Source organism: Bidens hawaiensis, unplaced genomic scaffold, assembly GCF_021521415.1.
Source record: "Bidens hawaiensis isolate Kalapana, Puna unplaced genomic scaffold, B.hawaiensis_p1.1 tig00000458_1, whole genome shotgun sequence".
Taxonomy (NCBI): Eukaryota; Viridiplantae; Streptophyta; class Magnoliopsida; order Asterales; family Asteraceae; genus Bidens; species Bidens hawaiensis.
The window spans coordinates 2,005,515-2,031,939 of NW_027491030.1; the positions used below are offsets into that span (position 1 = coordinate 2,005,515).

At 34.6% G+C, this 26,425-nt stretch overlaps 4 protein-coding genes across 5 annotated transcripts; 3 read left to right on the forward strand and 1 right to left on the reverse strand.

Moving 5' to 3' along the window:
* Positions 1-8,002: 8,002 nt before the first annotated feature.
* On the forward strand, positions 8,003-11,953 carry LOC143627953 (protein REVEILLE 6-like). 2 transcript variants are annotated; one of them, XM_077097664.1, is made up of 9 exons: positions 8,003-8,223; positions 10,020-10,077; positions 10,437-10,560; positions 10,648-10,773; positions 10,841-10,945; positions 11,072-11,181; positions 11,287-11,346; positions 11,426-11,529; positions 11,613-11,953. In XM_077097664.1, exons 1-9 carry the CDS (start codon positions 8,033-8,035, stop codon positions 11,617-11,619), a joined length of 885 nt encoding a protein of 294 aa, XP_076953779.1. In that variant the 5' UTR covers positions 8,003-8,032; the 3' UTR covers positions 11,620-11,953. The 2 variants fall into 2 exon arrangements, with proteins under 2 accessions (XP_076953779.1, XP_076953772.1); XM_077097657.1 differs by having other exon boundaries at positions 8,005-8,223; positions 10,648-10,761.
* A 1,485-nt stretch (positions 11,954-13,438) lies between these two features.
* Positions 13,439-15,952, forward strand: LOC143627970 (small ribosomal subunit protein eS10z-like). The gene is made up of 5 exons (XM_077097673.1): positions 13,439-13,590; positions 13,708-13,756; positions 14,535-14,814; positions 14,913-15,051; positions 15,686-15,952. The coding sequence occupies exons 1-5, from the start codon at positions 13,588-13,590 to the stop codon at positions 15,767-15,769; spliced, it is 555 nt and encodes a 184-aa protein (XP_076953788.1). The 5' UTR covers positions 13,439-13,587; the 3' UTR covers positions 15,770-15,952.
* Positions 15,953-18,326: 2,374 nt separating this feature from the next.
* Positions 18,327-21,972, forward strand: LOC143625477 (glutaminyl-peptide cyclotransferase-like). Its single transcript, XM_077095794.1, has 11 exons — positions 18,327-18,503; positions 19,537-19,593; positions 19,713-19,748; positions 19,898-19,962; positions 20,051-20,114; positions 20,194-20,311; positions 20,400-20,494; positions 20,573-20,643; positions 20,731-20,758; positions 20,848-20,899; positions 21,693-21,972. Exons 1-11 carry the CDS (start codon positions 18,327-18,329, stop codon positions 21,800-21,802), a joined length of 873 nt encoding a protein of 290 aa, XP_076951909.1. The 3' UTR covers positions 21,803-21,972.
* A 1,293-nt stretch (positions 21,973-23,265) lies between these two features.
* LOC143627980 (septum site-determining protein minD homolog, chloroplastic-like) lies at positions 23,266-25,668 on the reverse strand. Its single transcript, XM_077097685.1, has 2 exons — positions 25,081-25,668; positions 23,266-24,111 (listed from the first exon to the last, which is right to left on the reverse strand). The coding sequence occupies exons 1-2, from the start codon at positions 25,619-25,621 to the stop codon at positions 23,684-23,686; spliced, it is 969 nt and encodes a 322-aa protein (XP_076953800.1). The 5' UTR covers positions 25,622-25,668; the 3' UTR covers positions 23,266-23,683.
* Positions 25,669-26,425: the final 757 nt, after the last annotated feature.

Genomic DNA, 26,425 nt, shown 5'->3' on the forward strand with positions numbered 1-26,425 from the left:
ATTTTTGGATTGGAAAAATAAAAATAAAAACTTGGCCAAAATTGTAAATTTGGCCCTAAATGATTGGTTAGTTAATAATCAGTTGATTATAATACACTAGTTTGAGGCTCGTGTATTACACGGGTAGTTCTTCAAAATACACTATTTAATAAATAATCAATATACAAGAAATAATAAACTCGTTAAACACTATTAATACAATCGTTGTACAATAGTTTTTAAAACAATTTTAAAGTAATTTCAAGTAAAAGATAATTATAAATATCAAATGTTTGAAAAAAAAAATAGAAAGGAAATATTAAATTCACAAATTTTGAAGCATAAATTATAAGAATGGTAACTATTATTTTACTAATATAAATTTGTTAAAAAGGATGGGGTTTAAGGAAAGAGTGACAAGTGACAAAATTTGCATGCTTTTATTAGATGGTATAGATTTAAGCTATAATTTTTGAGCAACATATTTATTTAACTTTTATAAGTTACTTAAAAAAATAAAAAAATGAAAATCTATAAATCCAGCTGGGATCGGTTCTTTTATCACTTGTAAAACAAAAAACCGGACCGTAACTTCGATTATTACAAAAATATAAAGCCAAACCTCGTTCTGGTTTGAGTTTTGCGGTTTTAGGTAATTTGTTTTTTCATGCACCCTAAATTGGGGGTTGTTTGACTCTGTCAACCGAGTCAATAAGTCTAGCCAGATCATTAGGTCAAGTGAGAGCCATTAAACCACATGTGTGAGATTGGGCTAAGTCAATAAGTCAACAATTTATAATATTTAAGTCAAGATCGTCAAGAGTTAATAGTGAGGGGTCCAAGGTTTGAAAAAGGCTGAATAAATTAAAACCGTGTGATTTAACTTTAAGATATTGATTGATTCCGGTACGGCGGAGAAAGCTAGCCGGATGGCTTCGTGGAAGGAACAACAATAATTTGGGTTTGGACATGTTTGGCTTTTACGATGGTGATTGCCTTTTGTCCACCGTGGATTTGTCGGTGTCCGGAAGTTGGTGTTCGTGGATAGTTTGGACAACTGGACAGATTAAGGTTGATACAAAATATAATTATTACATTTATCTTTTTTAATAACCAAAATTATATAGCATAGATTAATCTAATAAAGAGAGATTTTTTTTTTGAGTTTAGGCGATGTGTAGTGGGACTACAAATACGGGTGACAAGGACGAGAACACCGCTCCCTGGCGATAAGTTGGGGGAGAGGGCAGCGAGAATTTGTTGCCGGGTTGTGTAATGATGATGATGACGTGGCGATCAATGATTGGAGGGTGGGGTGATTTGGGCTACAACACCGCCCCTGGGCTACATATCGCTCACTAAGGTGGTGTTTGTTTTTCTGAAAAAGGTACCCGCAACCTCTTTTGTCTGCGCTGCGCAAACCACGCGCAAACATTGTCATCTGCAGACTGTTTGTTTTCTCGAAAACGTTTCATTAAAAAACGTCTGCGCAAGCTCTTCTTGGTGCATACTTGGTCCATATACTTTTGAGATCTTCTAAGGTCTGCAGAAGATTAAAACACTACACTCTACCAACACACAATATCTACCACCACCATCACCACCCACCACCACCGTCCACCACCCTCCCACCCATATGGAGTCGATTTGAAGATAATTTTTACATGTTGAGATAGTAGTAAAAGGTTTGGAAATACTAAATAATCACGAAGAAATATAACGGTAAAATTAAAAGTAAGGATGATACAAATTATAACGAAAATCAAATATGTTATGTTATATGTTATATAGCCACACGACTCCTCATCTATAAAGAAGGGGCCTCTTCTCATTTATGACTCAAGCCATCCGAAAACTCATGTATTTCCTAGATACTTTGAATTCATGAAGAATGCCCTCTATAAACCAACTAAAATCTCATAGTTAGCCTTTTTTCATATCATGAAGCATGGTAAGTTTGTTCTAAATGGACATGTCACCATTATGAGGTTTATGAAGGGGTAACACAACACTAAAAGGTCTGGGCAAGCCAAGTGCGAGCCAACACAAGGTCAGACTAACTATGTTGGGTACACCACCATGTAACCTAGGTATCGGAGTTTGGAGATAGAAAGTAAACATTAAACGTTTTCACTGTCATTCATGGACATGAATCATGAATGTCAATACACATGGTAGTAATACACGCATGCTAATTAAAACTTTGCCAACACTCAATCTGGATTTATCATGTCATATTTATATGCAATCTTAAATGTTGGTATACTAATTCGTGGTGTTGTAAACTTGTAATGCCTCCGGTGAAGCTCATAACTAGAATTGAAAAGTTGAAGATCAATACGGAGAATTAGGCATCAACAGATCTTCATGTTGAACTTCCACTTTAGTAAAAGTGTCAAAAGTAGTTGGTTTTTTAATTTAATGTCTAAGTGAAACGTGTTGATATTAAGTTAATGAAACCTATATATACTGTTGATGTTAATTAGAAGGAAAAGAAATTGAGACCTACACTTTTGCAGTAGTAGTAGTAATAATAATAATAATAATAATAATAATCGGTTTAAAATTTAGGGTGTTACGTACCGTATGGAAATACTAAATATAGGAGATACATATTATAGATCCGAATTCATAATCATATCATATATATAAAGGTTCATCACATATCATTAAGTCAATTCACTTGATTTTTATCTCTTCCGTGTGATTTTTTGAAAATCTATATATTTAGAAATTGAGATACACATGTATACACATCTTCGAGTTATTGGGTTTGAGTGGGAACGGAGTTCTGGGCTTCAACTAAAATTGTTATTTATTAACTTTTTGTTGGTTTGTGACTAACACTTCATTGAGCCAATATTCTTTAGTGCAGATATTTTCTAGAGGAAGCACTTATTTCATCCATTACTTCACAATGAACCATCACCAATGTTAAGGTTTTATTCTCTTTTTAACTTTTTAATTGGTTGTTTTGTTTCTTGATAACTTGCAACTGGATCTATGATGACTAATGAGAGAGACCTATTTTTATATAGTAATCTTGAAGATGAAAAGGTGTTGCTGTCGTTAGCAACTAGCTGTTTCTATTTGACCAGAAATCTAGCAAATAGACACTTGCTAAAATTCATAATACCATTAACTTTTGATATATGAAGAAATATGATATACCTTTCTACAATGACAAAAAGTAAATGCTACAACAAAGTACGCAGGGATGAGCAAGCCCGAATATCGATACCAAAATGAGCATTTTAGTACCAGTATCAAGTTTTTGAGAAAACTGAGATCGAGAATCTCGGGATCGGTACCGAACTCATAGTGCCGTCTCCGAGAATTGATAAAATTTTTTAGGCTGAAGGCGATCGACGGTTTTTTTTTTGTTGGGTTTAAAAATTTAATTTTTTAAAAATGACTTACTTGGTTATGATTTAAAAATATGCCTAAATATATCTCAAGTGAAACTATTACCGACAATCTTTTGGTTGGGAATCATACACTTTTGACACTAGTTCCAAATAGTGGTTGTGTAATTAATTTAAACATTAAATATACATATTATATTTTGTAAAGATATATATGTATTTTTTTTTTTAAAAAAAAATCGGCTAGGTGTCTGGTCAGGGTCTGTCGGCCCTGCGGCTCATCCCTAAAACTACATACTTCAAAATCTACATATTTAAAGATTTGCTTGGAAAGAATACCTCACTTAGAATCTAACTGTGATTAAAATTAAAATTAATGGAAGTAAAAAAACTACACGAACCGCTGATAAACTTTATGATAAACCTTGAAAAAATTGAAAAAACTTATTAAATCAGATTTGAGATTTTTATATATTTTCCTTTACTAAGACTCTAAATTACATATTTCTCCAAACAAAAAACACTAATTACATATTTCCCCTATTCATATTAAATTACCCTGTTAACCTTGTTTAAAATGTATAAGTTATAACTAATAAATTAAATTAATGGATTAAAACAAAACAACTAAAAAGATGTTATAAGTTGCATCTTCTCCAACATATACTCTTCAAGCCACTTCATCGGTACCGGCAAGTTTCCGACCATTTTATCATTACCGGAAACCACCACCTAACACCCAGTCTTCTTCTCTGGACTCCCTCCACCTGACACCTTATCTTCTTCCACAGTCTCCAACCATGGTAAACACATGTCATTTACCGATGCAATTGACGCCACCATTAATGCTTCACATAAGAACACCAGAAAGACGATTGGTAGATTCAAACAGTCTCTTGAATCATGAGCTTATAAGTTGTTTGAGTGGGTGAAGAGGTAGGTCCCAGCAGAGCCCAGTTGGACCCGCAAGACTCACCTTGAAGAGGGACGTCTGCGCAAAGACCAACTGGTTCCGCAGGACCCACCATGCTCAGAGAGATGAAGACCTTACGCGCAGTACGCCAGCTGTTCCCGCAGGAAAAGCCTCCCAATGGTAAAGTACCCCGCCTGTTCCCGCAGCTGCGGATACAAGCCATCAGGGAAGGCTACCCGCACTAATAGTAAGGCTACACGCACAAGGCACTAACTCTTAATAATTCAGTAATGTCACCTGAAGAAGGAATGAGCAAGGCGGGAATACTCCCGCCCAAATGAGCCAGTCCGTACGCTTCTGGAAGATCTTTTGTACTATACCTGCCAAGGTATGGACAAAATAGACAAGATCTGACCAAAGCAGCCCATGAACCAATCACAGGGTGACAGCTCACCGACAACAGTACGAGGAGGAGCACGCTCTAGTACAAAATGTCACTATCAGCCGCTGTCTACCCACCAACTCCCATCGTGGCACGTACACAGCCCATGGTTGGTGAAAAAGGAATAGTACACAGCCGGCCATGTCACTATCAGCCGCTGCCTACTCACCAACTCCCATCGTGGCATGTGCGTAGCCTGTAGTTGGTGGAAAAGGAATATTATACAGCTGGCTGTACCTGCTTGGAAACCTACCTTCGGCTGTAAATACTCCAACACATTGGAACGGTATGGGGATCACATCTTATCACATATCATCTGATATTATCTTATCTAGCTATTTCTCTTAATATACACTTATATTCAGAGCAATCTAGTCTGATTCTCACGCCGGAGGGTGGTCACAAGGAGGTACCCCCCCTTCTCAGTGACGAGCTCACGGTGTCTATTTTGCAGGTCATCAGAAGAATAACCATCTTTGCCGGACCTAACCCTCGTGGGAAACATCTACTTAACCCTAAGATTATCCTTAATCTGCCGGGTCACTTAGTGTTTCTTCAGTGGGCTTTTTGCTTTAGATCTGACAAAAACGTGACTCTGGTGGTCGCCGAAAATGGGATTGACCAACCGGGTGAAACGAAATGGAGGCGGTAGTGGTGGTTCGGCTAGAGAGAGGGAGAGACAGAGAGATTTTGCATCGCCGGAAGTTGCGCAAGTCTCACCGGATATGATAATAGGGGTGGGCTGCCATTGTTTCATGTGGGGAAAATGACTCATTCAAAACAAAGATGAAGAAAAATTTAAAATTGGGGTACAACAATAACAATCACATGTGTATGTAATCATATATTTTTATGAGAAAATTCTTAAAATAGACCTTTTAGGAGAGAGAAAATTAAAAATAACCCTAAATTTCAACATATTCTCAAAATAGCCCATTAAATTTGGACTGAGGATATGAGATCTTAAAAAATCCTCCGGCCAATAAAATTTAGACAAGTGTCAAAATCCGACGGGATTTTTAAAAATATTGGGGCACCAGTCCATATTTCATATTAAAAGTTCTTGAAATTAAACAGTTTTTTCCGACGGTCTTCTAATGTTTCATAACGGGTCCCCACAACTTCCAAAAACATGGGAAAATGTGTCTTCAAATTCAGTCTTTCAAGACGCATTTAAGGTGAATTTGTACCAAGAAGATCATAACTTTATAAATATTGAGGGATCCCTCCATATTTTTGAACTAAAATTTATATTCCAAAGCGTTCTTGCCAGACGGGTTATTTAAGTTTCTTATCTCGACCCTATATATTTTGAACTCATGGAAAAATGTGTCATTAAATTTTGTCTTTCAAGACACTTACTTGAAAATTTTGAACTAAGGGGATCATATTTTTGAAAATATTGAGGTACCCGTCCATATTCTTCACAACTTAATATTAAAAAGTTGTCTTGCCAGACGGGTTATTTAAATTTCTTATATCGACCCTATATTTTTAAACTCATGGAAAAATGTGCCATTAAACTTTGTCTTTCAAGACACTTACTTGAAAATTTTGAACTAAGGGGATCGTATTTTTTAAATATTGAGGTACCCGTCCATATATTCACAAAATATTAATATTAACAAACTCATCATTTTCAAGCAGCGTGCAGAACTAAACAATGTACTCGTTTCCGAACGTTGAGATTATGTTGCCGTCATAATAGGATCCAACGAACCCGGGACCCATATCCATAACCTCCACTTGATCACCTCTCTTAAACTTTTGATTTGATTCAAGAGTTAGAATTTGATGAAAATATGTGAACGAATGAGGATTGATGAAGATGATAGATATAATGTAAATATGGATGGACAAGTAAGAATATACTAAATACTCGTCTCATTCGCACAAATTTTAAATATTCGTGTCTTGAAAGACAAATTTTAATGCACATTTTTCCATGAGTTCAAAATATATAGGGTCGAGATAAAAAACTTAAAAAACTCGTCTAGCAAGACAACTTTTAATATTAACATTTTGTGAATATATGGACGGGTACCTCAATATTTTAAAAAATATGATCCACTTAGTTCAAAATTTTCAAGCAAGTGTCTTGAAATACAAAGTTTAATGGCACATTTTTCCATGAGTTTAAAAATATAGGGTCGAGATAAGAAATTTAAATAACCCGTCTGACAAGACAACTTTTTAATATTAAGATTTTGTGAAGAATATGGACAGGTACCTCAATATTTTCAAAAATATGATTCCCTTAGTTCAAATTTTCATGTTTTGAAAGACTGAATTTAATGACACATTTTTCCATGAGTTCAAAATATATAGGGTCGAGATAAGAAACTTAAATAACCCGTCTGGCAAGAACGCTTTAGAATATAAATTTTAGTTCAAAAACATGGAGGGATCCCTCAATATTTATAAAGTTATGATCTTATTGGTACAAATTCACCCTAAATGCGTCTTGAATGACTGAATTTGAAGACACATTTTCCCATGTTTTTGGAAGTTGTGGGGACACGTTAGGAAACATTAGAAGACCGACAGCAAAAACTGTTTAATTTCAATAACTTTTAATAGAAAATATTGACCGGTCCCTCAATATTTTTAAAAATCCTGTCGGATTTTGACACTTGTCTAAATTTTATTGGCCAGAGGATTTTTTCAGATCTCGTCTCATCAGTCCAAATTTAATGGGCTATTTTAGGAATACGTTGAAATTTAGGGTTATTTTTAATTTTCTCTCTCCTAAAAGGGTCATTTTAGGAATTTTCTCTATTTTTATTGTTTTATTTTTGTAACAAAGGGTAAAATAGTAATAAAAAGGTTAATTTTTAAAATATGGATAAATATGTAATATATATCTTTTAGAAAGGGGATATATGTAATTAATTTATTTAATATGAAAAAATATGTAATTAGCAATCTTAATAAGGGGAAATATGTAAATGCCCAATCAAATTTTAACCTTATTTCTCAATTACATACTCATAGACAGCCATGTTGATCAAAAGCTAACTTAAAAGGATATATAAACTTAAGCATCACATTTTTGTTGTATAATTTACTTTACAAAACATTAGGTTACAAACCTAAAACCAAAAAAAAAAGTTAGCCTTAGATATTTTATAAACCAACCATAGGTTCCATAGCCATAAGTATCTATGATGTGTAAGATAATAACAACAATAATAATAGTAGGCCAGCATCGTATGTAACCATAGCCACATCATTTTTTCATCCTTCACATTAACACACACACAAACACACATGCATAACTGAAACCCTAACCCTAACCCTAACCCTAACCCTAACCCTAACTACTTCAATCCAATGGGCATGGCTCTGCATAACTCCGGCACGGCATCCACTCCACCGGACGTCGTTGCTCCGCCGTCAACGAACTCCTCATCTTCTTCCGCCGATGACGCTTCGAAGAAGATTAGGAAGCCGTACACAATTACGAAGTCTAGAGAGAGTTGGACTGAACCGGAACACGATAAGTTCCTTGAAGCTCTTCAACTGTTAGTTAAATTTTGTTTAATTGAGCTTTGTGCTTTGAATTCGGTTTTGTGATGTACCTAGGGTTTGAAATGAAATTTTAGGTTTAGTTTAGGTTATATGTTAATTGAGTATTTGTTACGTTTTTTGTTTACTTTTAGCTTCTGTAATTTGAATTCTGATATCGGAATCTAAGAAGTTAATGCGGAAATATATCGGATATCTGTAGAGGAGCAGTACTTGAGATATCGGTTATCCCGGTGGGATATCGGAAATTTTAATATCATGCGGAATTTATATATATAGCACTTTAACACTAACAGTGATCCTTTTGCAACCTGCAAAACACTAACAATTGTAGCAAGTAGGAACAGATTAAGACTCAAAACACTAACATTAAACACTAAAAATTGAAAATTAAAACTTAAAACACTGCTATTGCGAGGACCAATATTTGACCGATATTTCACATGAGGACCGATAACCGAGATTCCATCGAGGCACCGATATTGACTGCAAAGATCGGAATCGAGACGGAATCGTAATAATTTCGTATTGGTGGAGCGTGATTGATTACTTGTGATGTTTAGGTAAATTTGATGGGGGAATTAGCATATGATTTGTGAATGTTAAGTGATTTAGATGTTAGGTTTATCATATGCACAGAAATTAGGTTGCAAATCTGGTGAATTGTGCTGGTGGTGGATTGAGATGAAGATATTTTTCTTCTGTGTTTTAGATTTGTATGTCACATGATGAACACAAGTGTCACTATCATTACTTATAACAGGAAGCACATGTAGTATGCTTTTAATCTCGAGAACTAGTGGACCAGGGATTCAGATCCTTTGCAGATATCTCTCTGTATGTCTATTTATATCTATCAAGGATTACAGGGTTAACCTTAGCTAACTCTCTTTGTTGAGCTTTATAATCTTTATTTACTGGATGAAAATTGAAAAGTGTGCTGAATCTACAGTCTATACTAGCATGATTTTAAAATCTTGTAAATTGATTTTATTTGTTTGAAGACTTTGAAAACCTAAACGGCTAAACCAACAGTCCAACATATCTCTCTGTATGTCTATTTATATCTACCAAGGATTACAGGGTTAACCTTAGCTAACTCTCTTTGTTGAGCTTTATAATCTTTATTTACTGGATGAAAATTGAAAAGTGTGCTGAATCTACAGTCTATACTAGCATGATTTTAAAATCTTGTAAATTGATTTTATTTGTTTGAAGACTTTGAAAACCTAAACGGCTAAACCAACAGTCCAACAGATCAAAATTTGTCATGTTCTTTCAGTAATATATGTTTTTTATTTTTCATGTTATGCACATGCATGCTGAATCTATAGTCTATACTAGCATGATTTTAAAATCTTGTAAATTAATTTATTTGTTTGAAGACTTTGAAAACCTAAACGGCTAAACCAACAGTCCAACAGATCAAAAATTGTCATGTTCTCTCAGTAATATATGTTTTTTATTTTTCATGTTATGCACATGCATGCTGGTGTCATGACGGGATTAATAGATATTTCGTAGGAAGTTTAGTCTTTGGTAGTTAAACCTGATTGTTGCCATATGTACATAATGTGTGTTCGTATATGATGCATACAAGAGAATTTTGAATGCAGAAAAGCTACATGTTATCAATTAAAGCACTAGGTTTTTGCTCTAAATTAATGCTAATCTTCTGCTGATACTTTCCATGGTGGTCAGGGATTGTCGTGTATCTTGAATCTGAGTGAAATTATGGATTGTATAACCTGAAATAGATTCCTGATTGTTTTTATCTTCCATTGATTTACAGCTTTGATCGTGATTGGAAGAAAATTGAAGCATTCATAGGTTCAAAGACTGTCATCCAGGTGAATTCTGCTGATTGTTACACCAATCCTTTTATCATGCAACTTATTTTAAGAGCACATGCGACACAGGGTACTGTAATAATCCCTTAAGCAATAGTTTTCTTACAATATATTTACTGACAACCCGCAACTAGCTCTCCTTTTTAAAGAAATAAAATAGCCTTTTCATCATTTATAGAAAAGATCATACCCTTGATTTCTTTCTCACTCTCTGTCCTCGATTATTTGTTACATCAAAACCATGCTCTACTATTTATAGGTGATAGTTTTAATTGACTTGGATATTTCTAGTTGTAATCTTGTTGCAGATTATAGTTACAGTGTTCTGTTTTTATTGTGAATAAATATATGTTTTGCAGATTCGTAGTCATGCACAGAAGTACTTTCTGAAGGTTCAAAAAAGTGGTACTCATGAACATTTGCCTCCACCTCGTCCAAAACGGAAAGCTGCACATCCATATCCACAAAAGGCTGCAAAAAGCGGTTAGTTAATGGCACTACTCGATTTTAGCCCATACTTTATAATAAGATTATGATATCATAATTAATCTAAGTTATTGAATTTAACAGCTCCATTGGTTTCAAATGCTGCTGCTTCATTTCAAACCACACCTGCTCTTACTGACCCTGAATTATCACGGGCTGCTCCGTCTAAAGTGATGAAGAACCCTGTGGAAACTGGCAGTATAGCAAAAGGTATAGTTTTATGGATTGTATTTTACTGTTTAATATATTCACATGGTATTGCATATATGCATTACAGATGACGTGGCATCTCAAGGTCAACCGGTGGATGACCTTTGCAGTGGTGATGAAACTGCACTAAAAACACGACCAAAAGTTGAACTACATGGACTTCCATCAAGAGGTTTTGCATTTATACTTAATTATCTTTGCAACCAAATTTTGGTTAACATATGATATGTTGTTATTATTATGTATGTTAGAAACAAGCTTAATTTGAAATTGTTTTACTTGTTTTTAATTGGTTCAGTTTTGCCTGACTTTGCTCAAGTTTATGGCTTTATTGGAAGCGTGTTTGATCCAAATACATCTGGTCACGTGCAGAGGCTCAAAAAGATGGACCCCATTGATGTTGAAACGGTTAGTATGTTACTTTTAATAGCATTATACAATTAGTGTTCGTGGTGTAATTTGTATTCAGAAGATTCAAGTTTAACAAATTTAATTTTGCTTTTCATCTTTCAGGTGTTGTTACTAATGAGAAACCTCTCGATCAACTTGACCAGTCCTGATTTTGAGGATCATGTAAGTATTCATCAACTTATTTTATATTTCACACACACATCAAAATTCAAAAGTCAACCAAACTGTGTTTGTATTACAGAGGAAATTGTTGTCAACATATGAAATTGATATGGAGAAAGAAAATTTAGATGATGCGGTGAACGCCTTTCTTGACTGTCAACCTGAACAAGTTGGGCATTTTGGGTAAGGAAAAAATATAACGCGATCGCTATGTTCGGTTATTTCTTTCATTATGATAAAATAATACTAGTTTGAAACATTTACAGGACTTGAATAAAGCTCGAGACCTGCAGTTTAACATATGTTGTAACACAAGTAAGCATGAGTTGTTGTGCAGCTTGCCTGTTTGAGCTCCAACTATGTGTAAATATGCAACGGTTTTGGGGTGAAGAAGTCGATAATTATGTTGCGGGAATGTAAAAATGTAAAGCTTGATTTGTGAACGTTCAAGTTTTGACATTTTCTTTATAGTTTAGTATCATAAACTTTGTGTATGTTGCTTTTATATTATGTTTTTGTCTAGATAAAGAGTGGCTGGTACATGGTTTGTGTATGTTCATGGCAATAAGATTCAAAGTATGTAATAAATGAAAGGAAATAAAGTTTATACCTATGTGCACAATGATAAAATGATAACATAAAGAAGATGAAAAACTTCTCATTATGAACTGAGTAGGTTAGTGTTTTTAAAAGAAGTTTCTGGCCAATCTTACTGCAAGAGATCGTTTCTTAACATCAAACTTATTGGTCCTAGTAAGAAATGATAATTTCAACAATTTCTTTGTACTCACGCTTTCCAATTTCCAGAAATTAATCACTTCAACAACCTTCCCAATTTCCAGAAATTAGTCACTTCAACAACCTTCGACGGTTACACGGGAAACTAAAGTATAAAAGAGATGGATTATTGTTGTTTGTTGTCTCAACCATTCTTTTAGTCCCAAGCTTGCTAATAATTTATAACAAAGTTTTAATGTTGTTGATTCTTATGTGTAGTGGATAATTGAAATCATATCTGGCTGATTTTATTGCATAAAAATTGCATGCTTTAAATAAAAAGAAGCTAAATAAAACATTTTTGTATATTGGATACGTAAAAATAAGATACAACAAAATTATTAATAAATAAAATGTGTAAGACAAAAGTCGTACTTTCTGAAAGAGTGTACCTAATGGTTAAAAATAAAGTATTTGTGCACGTTTTTTGTGATTATAGAAATAGTGTTTTAAGTTTCCTCGATCAATTGATTATTTTGATGAGGCGTGCTTGAATATGATTGGACATCAAAAACCGAATATATCAAATAACAAGCATAATTGAATTCTCTAAACAAGTCTTGTATCAGTTCACTTGATGTAACTTAAAGGCTTTCTTGTGTCAAAGTTATACAAAAATAACAAGATTTCTTGTGTCAAAAGTTATACATAAACAACTAACTATTTGTCATAATAAACAGTTAAATTGTTGACTGGTCGAGTCAAACCAAAAACTAGTCTTTTGTAAACCGATAACTAGAAGCCTCAAACCTCAATTGTATTAACAATGCATAGCTATCCCACTAAATGATTTAGTTTTATTCGTTGCATCAATTTCCGCAAACATATTGATTTTTTCATCTCAACACAATAGCCAAAACAGAACGAATTACTTAATACTTTAACGATTTAATATGATTTCACATCGAATAATCTAAAAACAGTTTTTATCACCCAACAAATTTAGTCGATTTTATTAAAAGAAACTGATATGAAATTAGATGAGTCATAAAATATTATTTTTTTTAGCAATAAGCTAGTGGTGGAGTTGTAAGGGAGAGACTTAGTAGTCCATGTGACCCAGGTTCGAATCTTGCCCCAATCATTTAGTTTTAGTGGGCCTCAGGTGATGATGGAAGACTAGGCGGGGGTATATGACATACACTAGTTGGATTCTTGAAATGAACATGAATGCTGAGTGTATCATAATACGGTGAATTTAACCAGTAGCCAATTTGAAGGACTGTTAGCGGTTAATAAAATAAAATAAAATAACTTTAATAAATGATAAAAAGTTTTAATCGGACCATAAGAAACGGGCCTCAACGTCGGCCCATTATAATTAACAGTCCATATCTACAACCACCACCATTTACTAGGGTTTCTTCTTCTTCATCTGTTGCTTCAATAATAAGTGCAGCAGCAGCAGCAGCCACAAACAAACCCTAAGCCTTCAGCTCATCCATTTCGAAGCAGCAAGCAATCATGGTAAGCTATCTTCATCCTTATTCCTTTCATGTTTTCCACCTAAAACTAATCAAATCACTCTCTTAATTCCTCAATTTTATTATTATTATTATTATTATTATTATTATCATTATTCAGATCATTCCTGACAAGAATCGCAAGGCTATCTCCAAATACCTCTTTCAAGGTATCAGTTTCATCTAATTAACTGTTATTCGTACAGATCTCATACATTTTATGTCAATTAATTGATACGTTACTACTAATTGTTACATAGTGGCTTCAATTTCATGTAGCTAGCCAGTATGTGTACATATCTTATACTTGTTCATGTCAATTAATTGATATATGTATCAGTTTCATGTAATTAACTTGTATTTATACATATTTTATACCTTTTTGTTGGTTAATTGATATTTTATTATTAGTAGTTACACAGAGGCATCAATTTCATGCAGTTAACTAGTATTTATGCATATTTTGTACTTTTCGTGTTGATTAATTGTTATATTCTTACTAATTGTTACACTGAGGTATTCTTTTTATGTAATTAACCAGTATTTATACAGATTTTATGCTTTTAATTTTGGTTAGTTGATATTTTGTTACTATTTATTACACAGAAGTATTAAATGTATGTAATTATCTAGTTTTTTAATCATATTTTGTACTTTTAATTTTGATTTATTGATATTTACTTAGTAATTGTTACACAGAGGCATCAATTCATGTGATAAACTAGTATTTTAACAGATTTATACTTTTCATGTAGATTAGGTAATGTATTTTTAACTTGTATTTTTTCAAAACAATTTTTATACTTTTAAATTATATTTTATTGGTATTTTTATAGTAAATGTTACACAGATGCATCATTTTTTGTAACTAACTAGTAGTCATGGGTTTTTATAGATTTATACTTTTTATGTTGATTAATTGGTATTTTTCTAATAATTGTTAAACAGAGGGAGTTTGCTTTGCTAAGAAGGATTACAATCTCGCGAAGCACCCGGAAATCGATGTACCGAATCTTCAGGTGATTAAGCTCATGCAGAGCTTCAAATCGAAGGAGTATGTCAAGGAGACGTTCGCCTGGATGCACTACTACTGGTATCTCACCAACGATGGGATCGAGTTCCTCAGAACTTACTTGAATCTTCCATCTGACATTGTACCTGCTACTTTGAAGAAGTCAGCTAAGCCTCTTGGACGTCCTACTGGTGGACCTCCCGGTGACCGCCCACGGTAATGCTAGATTGAATTTGTTAATTTTTGTTGGTGGAGGTAATTTGATTATTAGATTTTGTGGTGTTAATTTTGGTGCTGTGTGATTTGTTTTTTAGTGGTCCGCCTAGATTTGAAGGTGATAGGCCGAGATTTGGTGACAGAGATGGGTACCGTGGTGGACCAAGAGGGCCTCCTGGTGAATTTGGTGGTGATAAGGGGGGAGCTCCAGCTGACTACCAGCCTGCTTTTAACAGGGTAATGCTATTCTCAAGGCACATTTTATGTTCTCGTTGTTTAGTGGGGGTGTGCATGGTTAGGTTTGGGTCGGTTTTATGCTAAAATAAACCAAAAACTGAAACCTTGTTTTCTGAATGTTTAAAACCATTTGGTCTCAGCCTTTTTTTGGTTTTCAGTTTGGTCTTTGATTGGGTTTCTGTTTTGCCATTTGAGTTTTAACTTTTTTTTTATAATTAATAACTTATTGATTATTATGCATTTGTGCTTTAATGTTTGAACTACATATTCTAACACATATTTATTAATTTCTTATATATTTCTTCATAAAATTTGAATCTATAAATTCAGTTTTTCTATATCGTTTTTTGTTACATGCAAAACCATAAGTGAACTTTAAATATGGGTATCACAAAACATAAAAGCAAACCGTCAATTTTTTTGTTATGGATTGGGGTTTATGGTTTCATTTACACCTCTAGTGCTTAGCTCTATTTTTATTTGTTTGGTTGAATGTGAGTTTTTTTTTGACAAAACATTTAACGTGGATGAATTTGTTATGGCTTTTGAACATCATAGCTATTTTAGTTATTTGTGTTAATTTATTTACATTTTTGTAAGTGCTGACATGGATTTTTGACATTTTTTAATGTAGGGTGGTGCTGGTGGAAGACCCAGCTTTGGCCGTGGAGGTGGCGGCTATGGAGGAGCTGCACCACCAAGCTCAAGCTTCTCTTAAATTTTACTAGGTTTTGCCTGTTGAATTTGAAAATGTTTGGATTAACTGTTATGTTACTGTTATAGGACTCGAGTTGTGTTATCTAGTGGTTTTGTTAAATCGTGGATTTTGTTCTTTGATGATCAAATACTGTTCTGAATTACTCTGTTTTCTAGATAATTTTAAATCATGGATTTTTCTCTACTTTGGTTACAGGATTAGTTTTCTGTTGTGCAGTGTAACTTTCAAATCTGAACACTAAAACCTGCAATTTAAAAGCGCCTTTTTTATGCGCGATGTGTTACTTGGGTGATGCTAATATCTTTCTGAAGAGGCATGTGTGTGCAATATTCATAGTCTCCGTTCATGACGGACGGAGTTCTGATTGTTTGAAGATTATTGAAGGAAACAAGGGTTATGTTACGTATCTGTGTTACTTGGGTGATGCTAATATCTTTCTCTTGCTTGGTCTTCTTTTGCCTTTCTTCGTTCTATATTTGTCTGCTTATGATAGAGTATAGAAATGAAAATGATAAGAGAACAATTGCTGTAACTGTAACTTGTAAAGTAGTATATAGACATAAAATAGGTCACATAGATGGCTAGTTGTCATAACACTTACAGGGTACAAGTACTTTTCATCTTTAAGAATAGTAGGAGTAGCCTTTTATATGTATTTCTATTTTGCTGTCTTTTTTTTCTTTTGTTGGCTAAGGTATGTTGAAGTGGCTATGATCCTCACATACAGACATACTACGGATGATATTTTCCTGAGTATGGTTGTTTTATACATCCCTCACATACGCCTCACCCTGCGTTATCTAAAACAAGTTAAGTCGCCGTGGAATCACACCCGTATGCCTAGTATCGTTTGTACAAAGTGACGGAGGCATAGATGGTGATGTAGCACATCGTGTCCAAGTAGGATGGTGTAAATGGAGAGCTGCCATAGGGGTACTGTGCGACGAAAGGTTTCCAACTAAAGTAAAGGGAAAGTTTTATAGGGTTGCGATTAGACCTACGATGCTATACCGAACGGATTGTTGGGCCATCAAGAAGACACACATGCGTAAGTTGGAGGTAGCAGAGATGAGGATGCTAAGGTGGATGAGTGGGCACACAAGGTTAGACCAAATAAGAAACGAGGTTTTTCGGGAAAGACTAGGGGTGGCTACTATATCAGATAAGATAAGGGAAGATAGATTGAGATCGTTTGGACTTGTAAAAATGAGACAAACAACGGCTCTCGTTAGATCAGTGGAAACCCTTATTATAAAGGGGATGAGGGGTAGAGGTAGACCCAAGTTGACTTGGGATGAGGGGATTAGACGTGATTTGCTAGACTTACACCTCTCTGAGGATGTGGTTGAGGATATGAGTTCCTGGAGACGTAGAATTAAGGTTAATGACCTTTAGGAGGAGGGGCTATTTCTTGCTATGGCCTTTATTATTGTTATAATTTTTACCTTAGTTATGTGTTAGTCTATCTATAATGAAATGTTGCTTGAAACGTACTAATATCATATTGTTTTAGTTTATTATCTACTGCTATTCTTTTTTTTTTATGTTGTATAATTTAATTTAATTTTATTTGTTTATTTATTTACTTTTGAGTTGGGGTGTCGTCGAAAGCAACCTCTCTATCTTTAGAGACAGAGGTAAGGTTTGTCTGCATCCCATCCTCCCCAGACCCTACTGATAGCTTAGGCTATTTATGGGAAATACATGTATAATTGATTGATTGTATTTTCTGACTTTTACCTTCAATATTAGTTCCGAACCGAACATTTCGTTACCGATACTGATACCGGTACCATGAATTTTCAAATTTCTTTCGAATCAGTAAGGGCATCATCCCGAGTTCATCCCTAATACAAGCTAATTCATAAACTATTATAACTCACATACTACGGGTAAGATTTTTCCGAGCATGATAGATGTTTTATACCTCACTTCGTGTTTTACCGAATGTATCTTGCAACTTGATTTGGTTTATTGGATTATAATAATCTTTATTTAATTGTATTACCCAATAATAATCTTTATTCATTTTATCGTCACTAGCGTTCCCAAATTTATAAAAGTTGCCCCCCCACCCCCTCCCCGTTAAAAAAAGAGTCAACGACGTTATACTTTTTTCCGAATTTCGAACTAATGTTTTAGGGCTTTTGATCGGACAGAGGATGCAGGTCGAATGATGTAAAACTTAATTCAAAACGGTGATTCAAACGTCTTGATTTTTGTTAATTGTAAACTTTAACACCCGAATTAAAGCATTATTCCATCGCTGTGTAGCACCGTTTCGAACGTTTTTACATTAATCGACTCATATCTTTTTCTGATAAAAGTTAAAAAAACATTAGTACGAGATTCGGAAAAAAATAACAAACACCAATGTTTCAGAACTACTGTCATCTGCGACTTTCAGTTTCTTCTGTATTCAAGTTCAACCACCATCAAATCACAAATGTCCTGCAACCCACCACCAATCTCATGGCCCGTACATCCATGAGAAAAAAAACAACCACCCGATCTAACAACCTCCTCAAACCCCCAACAACCTACAAATACAAATACAATGCATCCATCTTCTTCTAATTCTAATTCACCCTTCCGTACCAAAAAAACCCTCTTTTTTATTTCAGTTTTATCAGCTGTAGCCGTCATCACATCTGAAACCCTTGCTGTTTCCGACCAAATTCACTCGATTCAGATCGTCAATGAGTTCCCACATGATCCTGCTGCTTTCACACAGGTCACTTCTTTAATCGGATCACAAAATACTGTAATTATTTTGATGATTGTGGATTTGGAATCAGAGATTAAAGAATATGATTATTGTGGTTAGAAATAAGGAGATTAGTTGGTTTACAAGTGTTGATCGCCAAGTGTTTGATGAAATGCCTATGAGACTGAAAAAACTGATCTGATACCGAATAATTGAAAAAACCAGTACTAAGCCCAAATATCAGTTCGGTTCGGTTTTGCCATTTTTTTGCCCAAAGTTTTGAAGTCCAAATAAAACCGAAAAATCGAACTGAACCCAACTAATAACCAAAACCGAACCGACCCATGCACGTCGTTACTAGTCGGGCGGTGGGGTACCGACTAGCGGTCAATTGGGAAATTTTATATTTGATATTTAAAAATTATATATATATACATATATATATATATATATATACAGGGCCGTCTCTTGGGTAAGCCAAATAAGGCGAAGGCTTTGGGCCTCCTGTTTTATAGGGCCTCAATATAAAATATAGGTTTGTATTATGGGTTTTTGAAATTCGTTTTTTTAGAATTAATAACTCATTTATTAGCCACAAGTTTAGGAGGAACGCCACGTACCCATTATCATTGCATATCATCCATATTCTATTATTCATGGATACTCTTTATAGCTATACACAAGAAAAAAAGGCCTCAACATTTTAGTTAATTTTAGGCCTCCGAACATGTTGAGCCAGCCTTGTATATATATATATATATTTAAATAAATACATAATTTTGGAAAATTACATATGAAGGTTGACATTAATGCTTCAAACATAAACAATTAAATGTAAACATAGTACATAACAAATCAATGAGAAAGCCAATGTCCAATTGCCTTTCAAAATAAATTTATATATAAATATAAATATATATAAAAAGGTCCAATATTTTTACTGATTTGACCCATTTGACCGACTGCTAACTAATTCACAATTAGCAAAATGTTAACCAGTAGTTCACCGACTGCTGACTAGTCACCAATTTTTTCTGATATTTACAATGCTGCTTTTCAGGGGCTTTTGTATGGAGGGAATGATACACTATTGGAGTCAACCGGACTCAATGGGCATGTGAGTTTGAAATCTTGTTAAATAAACAGACTTTACATGCTTTTCATTTCATACTTGATTCAAGATGTTGAGTATTACACATTTACAATATCATTTTCATTTTTTTTTTGTGATTACAGTCATCAGTAAGGGAAGTGGAGCTTCAGACTGGAAAGGTACATTGCATTTTGTGTGATAAAACATTATTGCTAAAGTAGAGTTTATTATTTATGTTATCAAAATAAAGCTGAACATTGAATCACAAGTTTATGAATTTAGTATATAGAACTTGAAGTTGATTTTGCATTCTTTGTGTTTGTCCCAGATTAAGACCCTGCAAAAAATGGATTATTCTTATTTTGGAGAGGGTTTAAATCTTTTGGGAAAAAAGTACTTCCTTAGTTCTACTCAATTTACCTTTGTAAAACCTTAGTTTCCGGTCTCTCTGATATATAAATCGTATTTGTTTTTTTCTTAGGTTGTATCAAGTGACCTGGTTGAAGAACACTGGTTTCATATATGACCGATATAATTTTACAAAAGTTTGTGCTTCACCCTTTATAGTTTATCCTTACATATTTCGTGTTCTTTTTTTTTTTTACACCTTAACATCCATCGCAGTTTAAAAAATTTACTCATGGTATGAAAGATGGCTGGGGATTAGCAACTGATGGAAAAATACTCTTTGGAAGTGATGGATCATCTTCTTTATATCATCTCAACCCTCGAACAATGAAAGGTTCATAATATTAGATTAACTTTCATTTTCAGGCCGATGGGAAATAGAATTTCCACTTAATATAATCTTCATTTTCTCGTGAATGCAGTTATAAAAGAACATGTTAAATATAAAGGTCATGAAGTACATAACTTAAACGAATTAGAGTATATAAACAATGAAGTTTGGGCAAACATTTGGCAGGTATATGTAATATTTTATATTTATACGGCAACACTTCTATTTTTACTGTATGAAATTATTAACATTATATTCTTTTAGAGCGACTGCATAGCTAGAATTTCGCCTGTAGATGGGACTGTGACTGGATGGGTTGTTCTTCCAGAATTGAGGTATAATGATCATCCATTTGGTTTTTTATTTGGTTCTTGCATATATGATTTAACTAATTCTATGTTTTTGTTATTTTGTTTTTCTAGACAGGAATTAGAGTCAGCTGGAAACAGAGTAAGTATATCTTCATCAATTGATTATTATTATTATTATTATTATTCCATTTTATCACTTCAAGTTCTTAACTTATGGTTGCTTTTTAGATTGATGTGTTGAACGGTATAGCATGGGATGAAGATAAGAAACGTCTTTTTGGTAAGATTTCACAGGAGTCTGTATGGGTTATGTTTTTCTTTCTATCACAGGCTTGTAAACAAACCGGTCGAACACAAACGAAGCTTGCTTGTGTTCGTTTGTTTAACCTTTAATCGATCAAACAATCGAGCACGAGCAATTAAACAAATGGTTTTAATGTACATGTTCGTGTTTGTTTAGGTGTGTTCAGTAACAGTATAAATCAACAGTTTACTAACGTAAACAAACTAACGTAGATGAATGAACATAACCGAGAGCTAAAATCAGTTAAAAGCAGTGTGAAAATCAATGTGTCGGGCATAAAAAGTTTCTAAAACTAGACTAAGTTGTAATGGGCCAACAAAATTTAAGTGAACAGGAACAAACATAAATGAATTTAAATGAACAAACGTAAGCGAACAATCTTGAACATAAATGAACGAAGTGCTCGTTCGTTTAACTAAATGAATTCATGTCCTTCCCTCAGCTGAACGGTTCACTAACTGTTCAATGAACGTTAGGTTTGTTTACAGTCTAAAGGGTCAAAACGGGTAAAGTCATAAATCATCTAAAAAGTTGTTAAAATGTTAAAACTTAAAAGACAGGTTGAAAGTCACCAAGGTGTATTTCTGATGTGCAGAATCTTTATGCATCATTTTATTCAACATGCTAAATATTTAGTGTAAATAACTGATAAAAGAATATTATAAAAATTGGACACAAAGTATTAAAGTCAACTCTGTTTTGACCCGTTAGTCAACCTGTTCAATGTATGACCCCTAATATCAACTATTGAACATATGATGTGTTGCAGTGACCGGGAAACTCTGGCCAAAGCTATACGAGATAAAGTTGCAGCCATTAAGGAAACCTTTGCTGGCACCCGTGGAACGTCTCTGCTTGCGGGCCCCAGTTCATTTTTGAAGGAAGTGAAGTAAAGACTGATCAAATATATATGAAACACTTTGCAATCTCTGATATTTTTGTCATTTGGGTGGATATTAAGCTACACTTGAGAATCTTAGTCACTTAGATTAGAAAAGTAGGCAGAGGTTTCATGTGTTGATTATCTTTGCAGAGATTGATTGGTGTATCAAATCTTTTAATAATATATAGATTTAGAAGTAGATTGGAAAGTGTGAACAGTTTCAACTTTCAACACGACAAAACAGTTTTATATGTTCGACTGTTCGGGTTGAAGATAGGAATGAGAAACATAGTATTAGTTCGGAAGAGTTTGGTTTTATGAGTTTCTTCATTGTAGCAAAGGTTATTAAATCTGTAAGGGGTGGATGTATTTCTTCTAACTACTAACAAGATGAAGCATTTGGGCTATTGAAATATATATATTGTCTTCAAAATAACTATCAATACCAAAGTAGCAACCATAGAATAAAAAGATTTCAAAGATTTTCAATAATATTATAAATTGCTCATAGAAAGGCTTTCTACAATCACTACATGAAGCATTTTGTCCCTCATTCTGTACTTCACCGCCCTCATCACTTTATGTCGTTATAAACTAAGTAATAGGACGATAATTGTAATAATAATAAACAAAACAAAACTACTGTAGCAAAATAAAGTATGTGTGTACTCATGCGAGCCTAACAAGACTCATGGGCTTACATGTGCGTACTCTTGTTAGTAGTCTTGTAATGTGCGTACTTATTGAATATTATAAATGTATATAAAGGTTGTTAAATTATTCCAAATTTTATGTTAATTCAACTATTCTAAGCCTGGCGACATAAGGTCTTTATTCTCATTAAAGTGGTGTGGGTTTAAGTCTCACAAGGCGGGCATTTGCTTGATATTAAGAGCCCTCATTTTTGTTTATTCCAATCGAACTCATCATGTTTGCTTATTACATAAGGTCCTTCATTCCTTTGTAACACCAAGCACGCGTCTAAGATCAGTCTTCCAAGCTTGATGTTTGACTTTTTACGATGTGTATGATCTCTCTAAGAAAGGTTTTACAAGCTCAGTGTTTCACTTGTCCCCGTGTGCATCTGATAAATATAATTGTTTATTGAAGAGATTATGTGTCATGTTGCATTCTCGTCTATGTTGATGATATTCATCGTCAAGAGTCCATAGTTGTAGCGGATTTGTTAAGGCGATTTATTTATTGGGCATTCATGCCAACGTTTATTGATTATGTTATTCATCAGGATTGTAGTTGAGCGTATTCTCTTCACCTGGTTTGACTATTCGACGATCTTTAGCCATGATCCGCATGCTTATGTTGATGCTGACTCGTGTCCAGATGGCGTTTGAAAAACCAACAAATGGTTGTTTGGTCCAGTATCGAACGCCTACACATACTATCAATGAGCTTCGCCAGGTAGCGTATATGCTTCATGAATTATGCGCGCCTCTTCTTATTCCACCTACTTTATGGTGTGACAATATTAATTCTACGTATGTAACAGTCGGTCCAAAGCTTTATCAACGTATGAAACGCGTTGGGATTGACTGCACTTTACATAAGATATTATTTTAGCACAGAATTCGTAACGTGACTACAACAATTCGGATTGTTTCTTGGATCTACACATGCAAAGCCAAACAGATGAACCTGTTTTACTTCCATTTGAACAACAAAAAGTTTTGACTTTTGAGTTTTGACCAACAAATAATCCATTACTGAAACCAAACAAATACAATCAATTGACCACATAAAAACTGCCTACAAATCTAACTTTCTCCCTACAATCACTCAATCTTAGAACAAACACGAATCGAAGAAAAACAAACCTTATCGGCTTCCTGTACACATGAACCCTTCAAAGACTTCAATCACTAACCTCCAAAAAACGAGAAAAATCCCTTCTTTTTCGGTTCTTCCTCTACCATCACCGCCTTCATACTATCTTGCTCGACTAACCTCCAAGCAGCCTGTTCAAATGCCAAACCAGCTAGAGTCGGAGGCTTGTTTAACACAAGCGGAAACCCTCTATTTGTGCTACGAATCACCTCCGAATCCTCGGGAATCACTCCCAGTAATGCCAATCCCAGCATCTCTTGAACATCAAGAACTGACATCATATCCTCACCCCTTATCAAATCAGTTCTAACCCTATTAACAATCATCTTAATATCCCGAATTCCATCACATTCCAGTAAACCAGTAACCCTATCTGCATCTCTTAATGCTGTAATATCCGGAGTGGTAACTAAAACAGCTTCGTTAGCCGGAGTAATCGCTGTTATGAACCCGGCATCAATACCTAACAGCCAATTAAACAAACAAATATACCCAGTTAAAATCCCACATATAGCATGCAGGGTCAGAGAGGGTGGTACGAGGACAAAACCTTAACCCTATCTAGGCCTGTAAACAAACCGACAAACACGAGCACAAGCATGTTCATGCTGATACATTTAACTTTAATCGAACACGAGCATATAATCAAACAAGATTTTTGATCATGCTCGTGTTAGTTCATTTAAAACCTACATGAACATAAACGGACATAAACGAACATGAGCATTGAACACAAACATATAATCAAACAATTTTTTTTGTTCGTGTTCATTCATTTAAAACATAAACAAACAGTACACAACCGTAAACACACACAAACAAACATAAATGAATAAACTTAAACGAACTCGAACACAAACATATAATCAAATAATTTTTTTTAATGTTCGTGTTAGTTCATTTCAAACCAAAACAAACAGCACACAATCATAAACAGTCACAAACAACCATAAACGAAAACTTAAACGAACTCAAACACAAACATATAATCAAACAAAATGTTTTGTTCATGTTCGTGTTCATTCATTTAATACCTACATGAACGTAAATGAACACAAACAAACACTAATGAACATAAACAAGCCCGTTTTATGTACATATAGCTAGTTATGTCTTTCTTAAAAATTTAAACAAATGTTCACATACATAAGTGCACAAACAAAACGTGTGTTCATGTTAGTTCGTTTAACTAAACAAACATAAAAATGTGATCAGAAACAAGCCCATTTTATGTTTATACAGCTAGTTACGTATTTATTATTTAACACCTAGATAAACACAAACGAACAAACAGAAATAAACATAAACAAGCTCATTTTATGTTTACATTTCTATACAATATATCTATCATGTATTTACTTAAATTTAAACGAAATGAACAAAACGTGTGTTCACGTTCATTCATTTAAAAAATAAACAAACTTCCCGTTACCTGCGGGACAATCGATAAGTATAAAGTCCGGAGACCCTTCGGGGCGGTCTTTCAACGCATCGACAAGCCAAACAAGCGCCTTCCCACCAAACCCTAGGGGCAATTTGGACCTAGGTTTCGAAATACACAACAACTCAAAGTTTGACCAACGCTTATCTCTAACCAGTGCTTGGTCAAGCCTACAATCGCCATTAAGAACCTCAACAACAGTGTAATTAACTCTGTTTTCAAGTCCAAGTAACAAGTCAAGGTTACGTAAGCCAACGTCAGCGTCAATTGCGACGACTGAGAACCCTAACCGAGCGAGTGAAAGGCCCACATTGGCGGTGGTGGTGGTCTTGCCGACGCCGCCTTTGCCGGAGGTGATGACGACGACACGTGGCGTGTCGCCGGAGAGTTGGGGTTTGCGGTTGTATTGAAGGACGGAGTGGATTGGACCAATTGGTGGTGGTTTTTGGTGGGGTTTGGGTGGTTTGGTTAGGGTTAGGGTTTTGTGAAGTGGGTTTGATGGGATGAAGGTGGATGAGAATAGTGACGTCATCTTGCCGGCGACGGCGGCGGAAGATGATGGGGTTGGACGACGGTGGAAAGAAGTTAAGAACCAGCTCGGTGATAGCAACCACACTACATATATAGTTCACGGAGAGTTTATTATTAATACAAACCGATTAACCGAACCAAATGAAACTGGTTTTTATTGTACTGAAAATATATATAGTTTTAGAAAAACTGAAAATAGGTCGGTGGTAAAACTCAAGCATTGAATCGGTAACTCGACGTAAATTTGGTCAGTTTCGATGACGTCCGTTATTTTATTTGAATTAAAACCAAATATAAAACAAAATTATTTATAAAACCCAGTCGTTGTCGATCCCGGGCGTTGAGGCGGTGAGTCTACGGGTTGGTTTCCGTCACGTTCCTTATGGTACCGGAACTGAAAAAACTAAAAAGAAAAAACGGCATTCGGCCAGTTTCCGTTACGTTCGTTACGGTGGCTGAACTTAAAAAAACAAGAACAAATTTTGGGGACCAGTTCGATGCCGCCAGGTGGTCCAATAGAGCACTTACGCACCAAACTTCTTATTAGTTATATAGTAATGAGTGATTAAATTGTTTTAGGGTTGGTTTGAAACCGAATCCGAGTCGAATTGGGTTTGGATAGCGAGCTATCTTATTTGGTTTTGTTCGATTTTTTGTTATGATGGAATGAAACTGAAAATATAACAAACCGAACTTAATAGCTCGAGTAGACTTGAGATAGAAAATAGAAATGATAAACAACCTTATATGTAGTATGTTTTATGTCGTGAACATGTTTTCATGGCGTTCTAATCTAGTATTCTAG

Excerpts from the sequence above, each read along its gene's own strand:
- LOC143625477 (XM_077095794.1), top strand. The coding sequence starts at position 18,327 with ATGCATCCATCTTCTTCTAATTCTAATTCACCCTTCCGTACCAAAAAA. Across the intron at positions 20,495-20,572 it reads TTTGGGCAAACATTTGGCAG|AGCGACTGCATAGCTAGAAT; the intron begins GTATATGTAATA and ends ATATTCTTTTAG. Across the intron at positions 20,644-20,730 it reads GTTGTTCTTCCAGAATTGAG|ACAGGAATTAGAGTCAGCTG; the intron begins GTATAATGATCA and ends TTGTTTTTCTAG.
- LOC143627970 (XM_077097673.1), top strand. Across the intron at positions 13,757-14,534 it reads CTCCAAATACCTCTTTCAAG|AGGGAGTTTGCTTTGCTAAG; the intron begins GTATCAGTTTCA and ends ATTGTTAAACAG. Across the intron at positions 14,815-14,912 it reads CCTCCCGGTGACCGCCCACG|TGGTCCGCCTAGATTTGAAG; the intron begins GTAATGCTAGAT and ends TTTGTTTTTTAG.
- LOC143627980 (XM_077097685.1), bottom strand. The coding sequence starts at position 25,621 with ATGACGTCACTATTCTCATCCACCTTCATCCCATCAAACCCACTTCAC. Across the intron at positions 24,112-25,080 it reads ACTTATCGATTGTCCCGCAG|GTATTGATGCCGGGTTCATA; the intron begins GTAACGGGAAGT and ends ATTGGCTGTTAG.
- LOC143627953 (XM_077097664.1), top strand. The coding sequence starts at position 8,033 with ATGGGCATGGCTCTGCATAACTCCGGCACGGCATCCACTCCACCGGAC. Across the intron at positions 10,078-10,436 it reads GTTCAAAGACTGTCATCCAG|ATTCGTAGTCATGCACAGAA; the intron begins GTGAATTCTGCT and ends TATGTTTTGCAG. Across the intron at positions 10,946-11,071 it reads ACATGGACTTCCATCAAGAG|TTTTGCCTGACTTTGCTCAA; the intron begins GTTTTGCATTTA and ends TAATTGGTTCAG.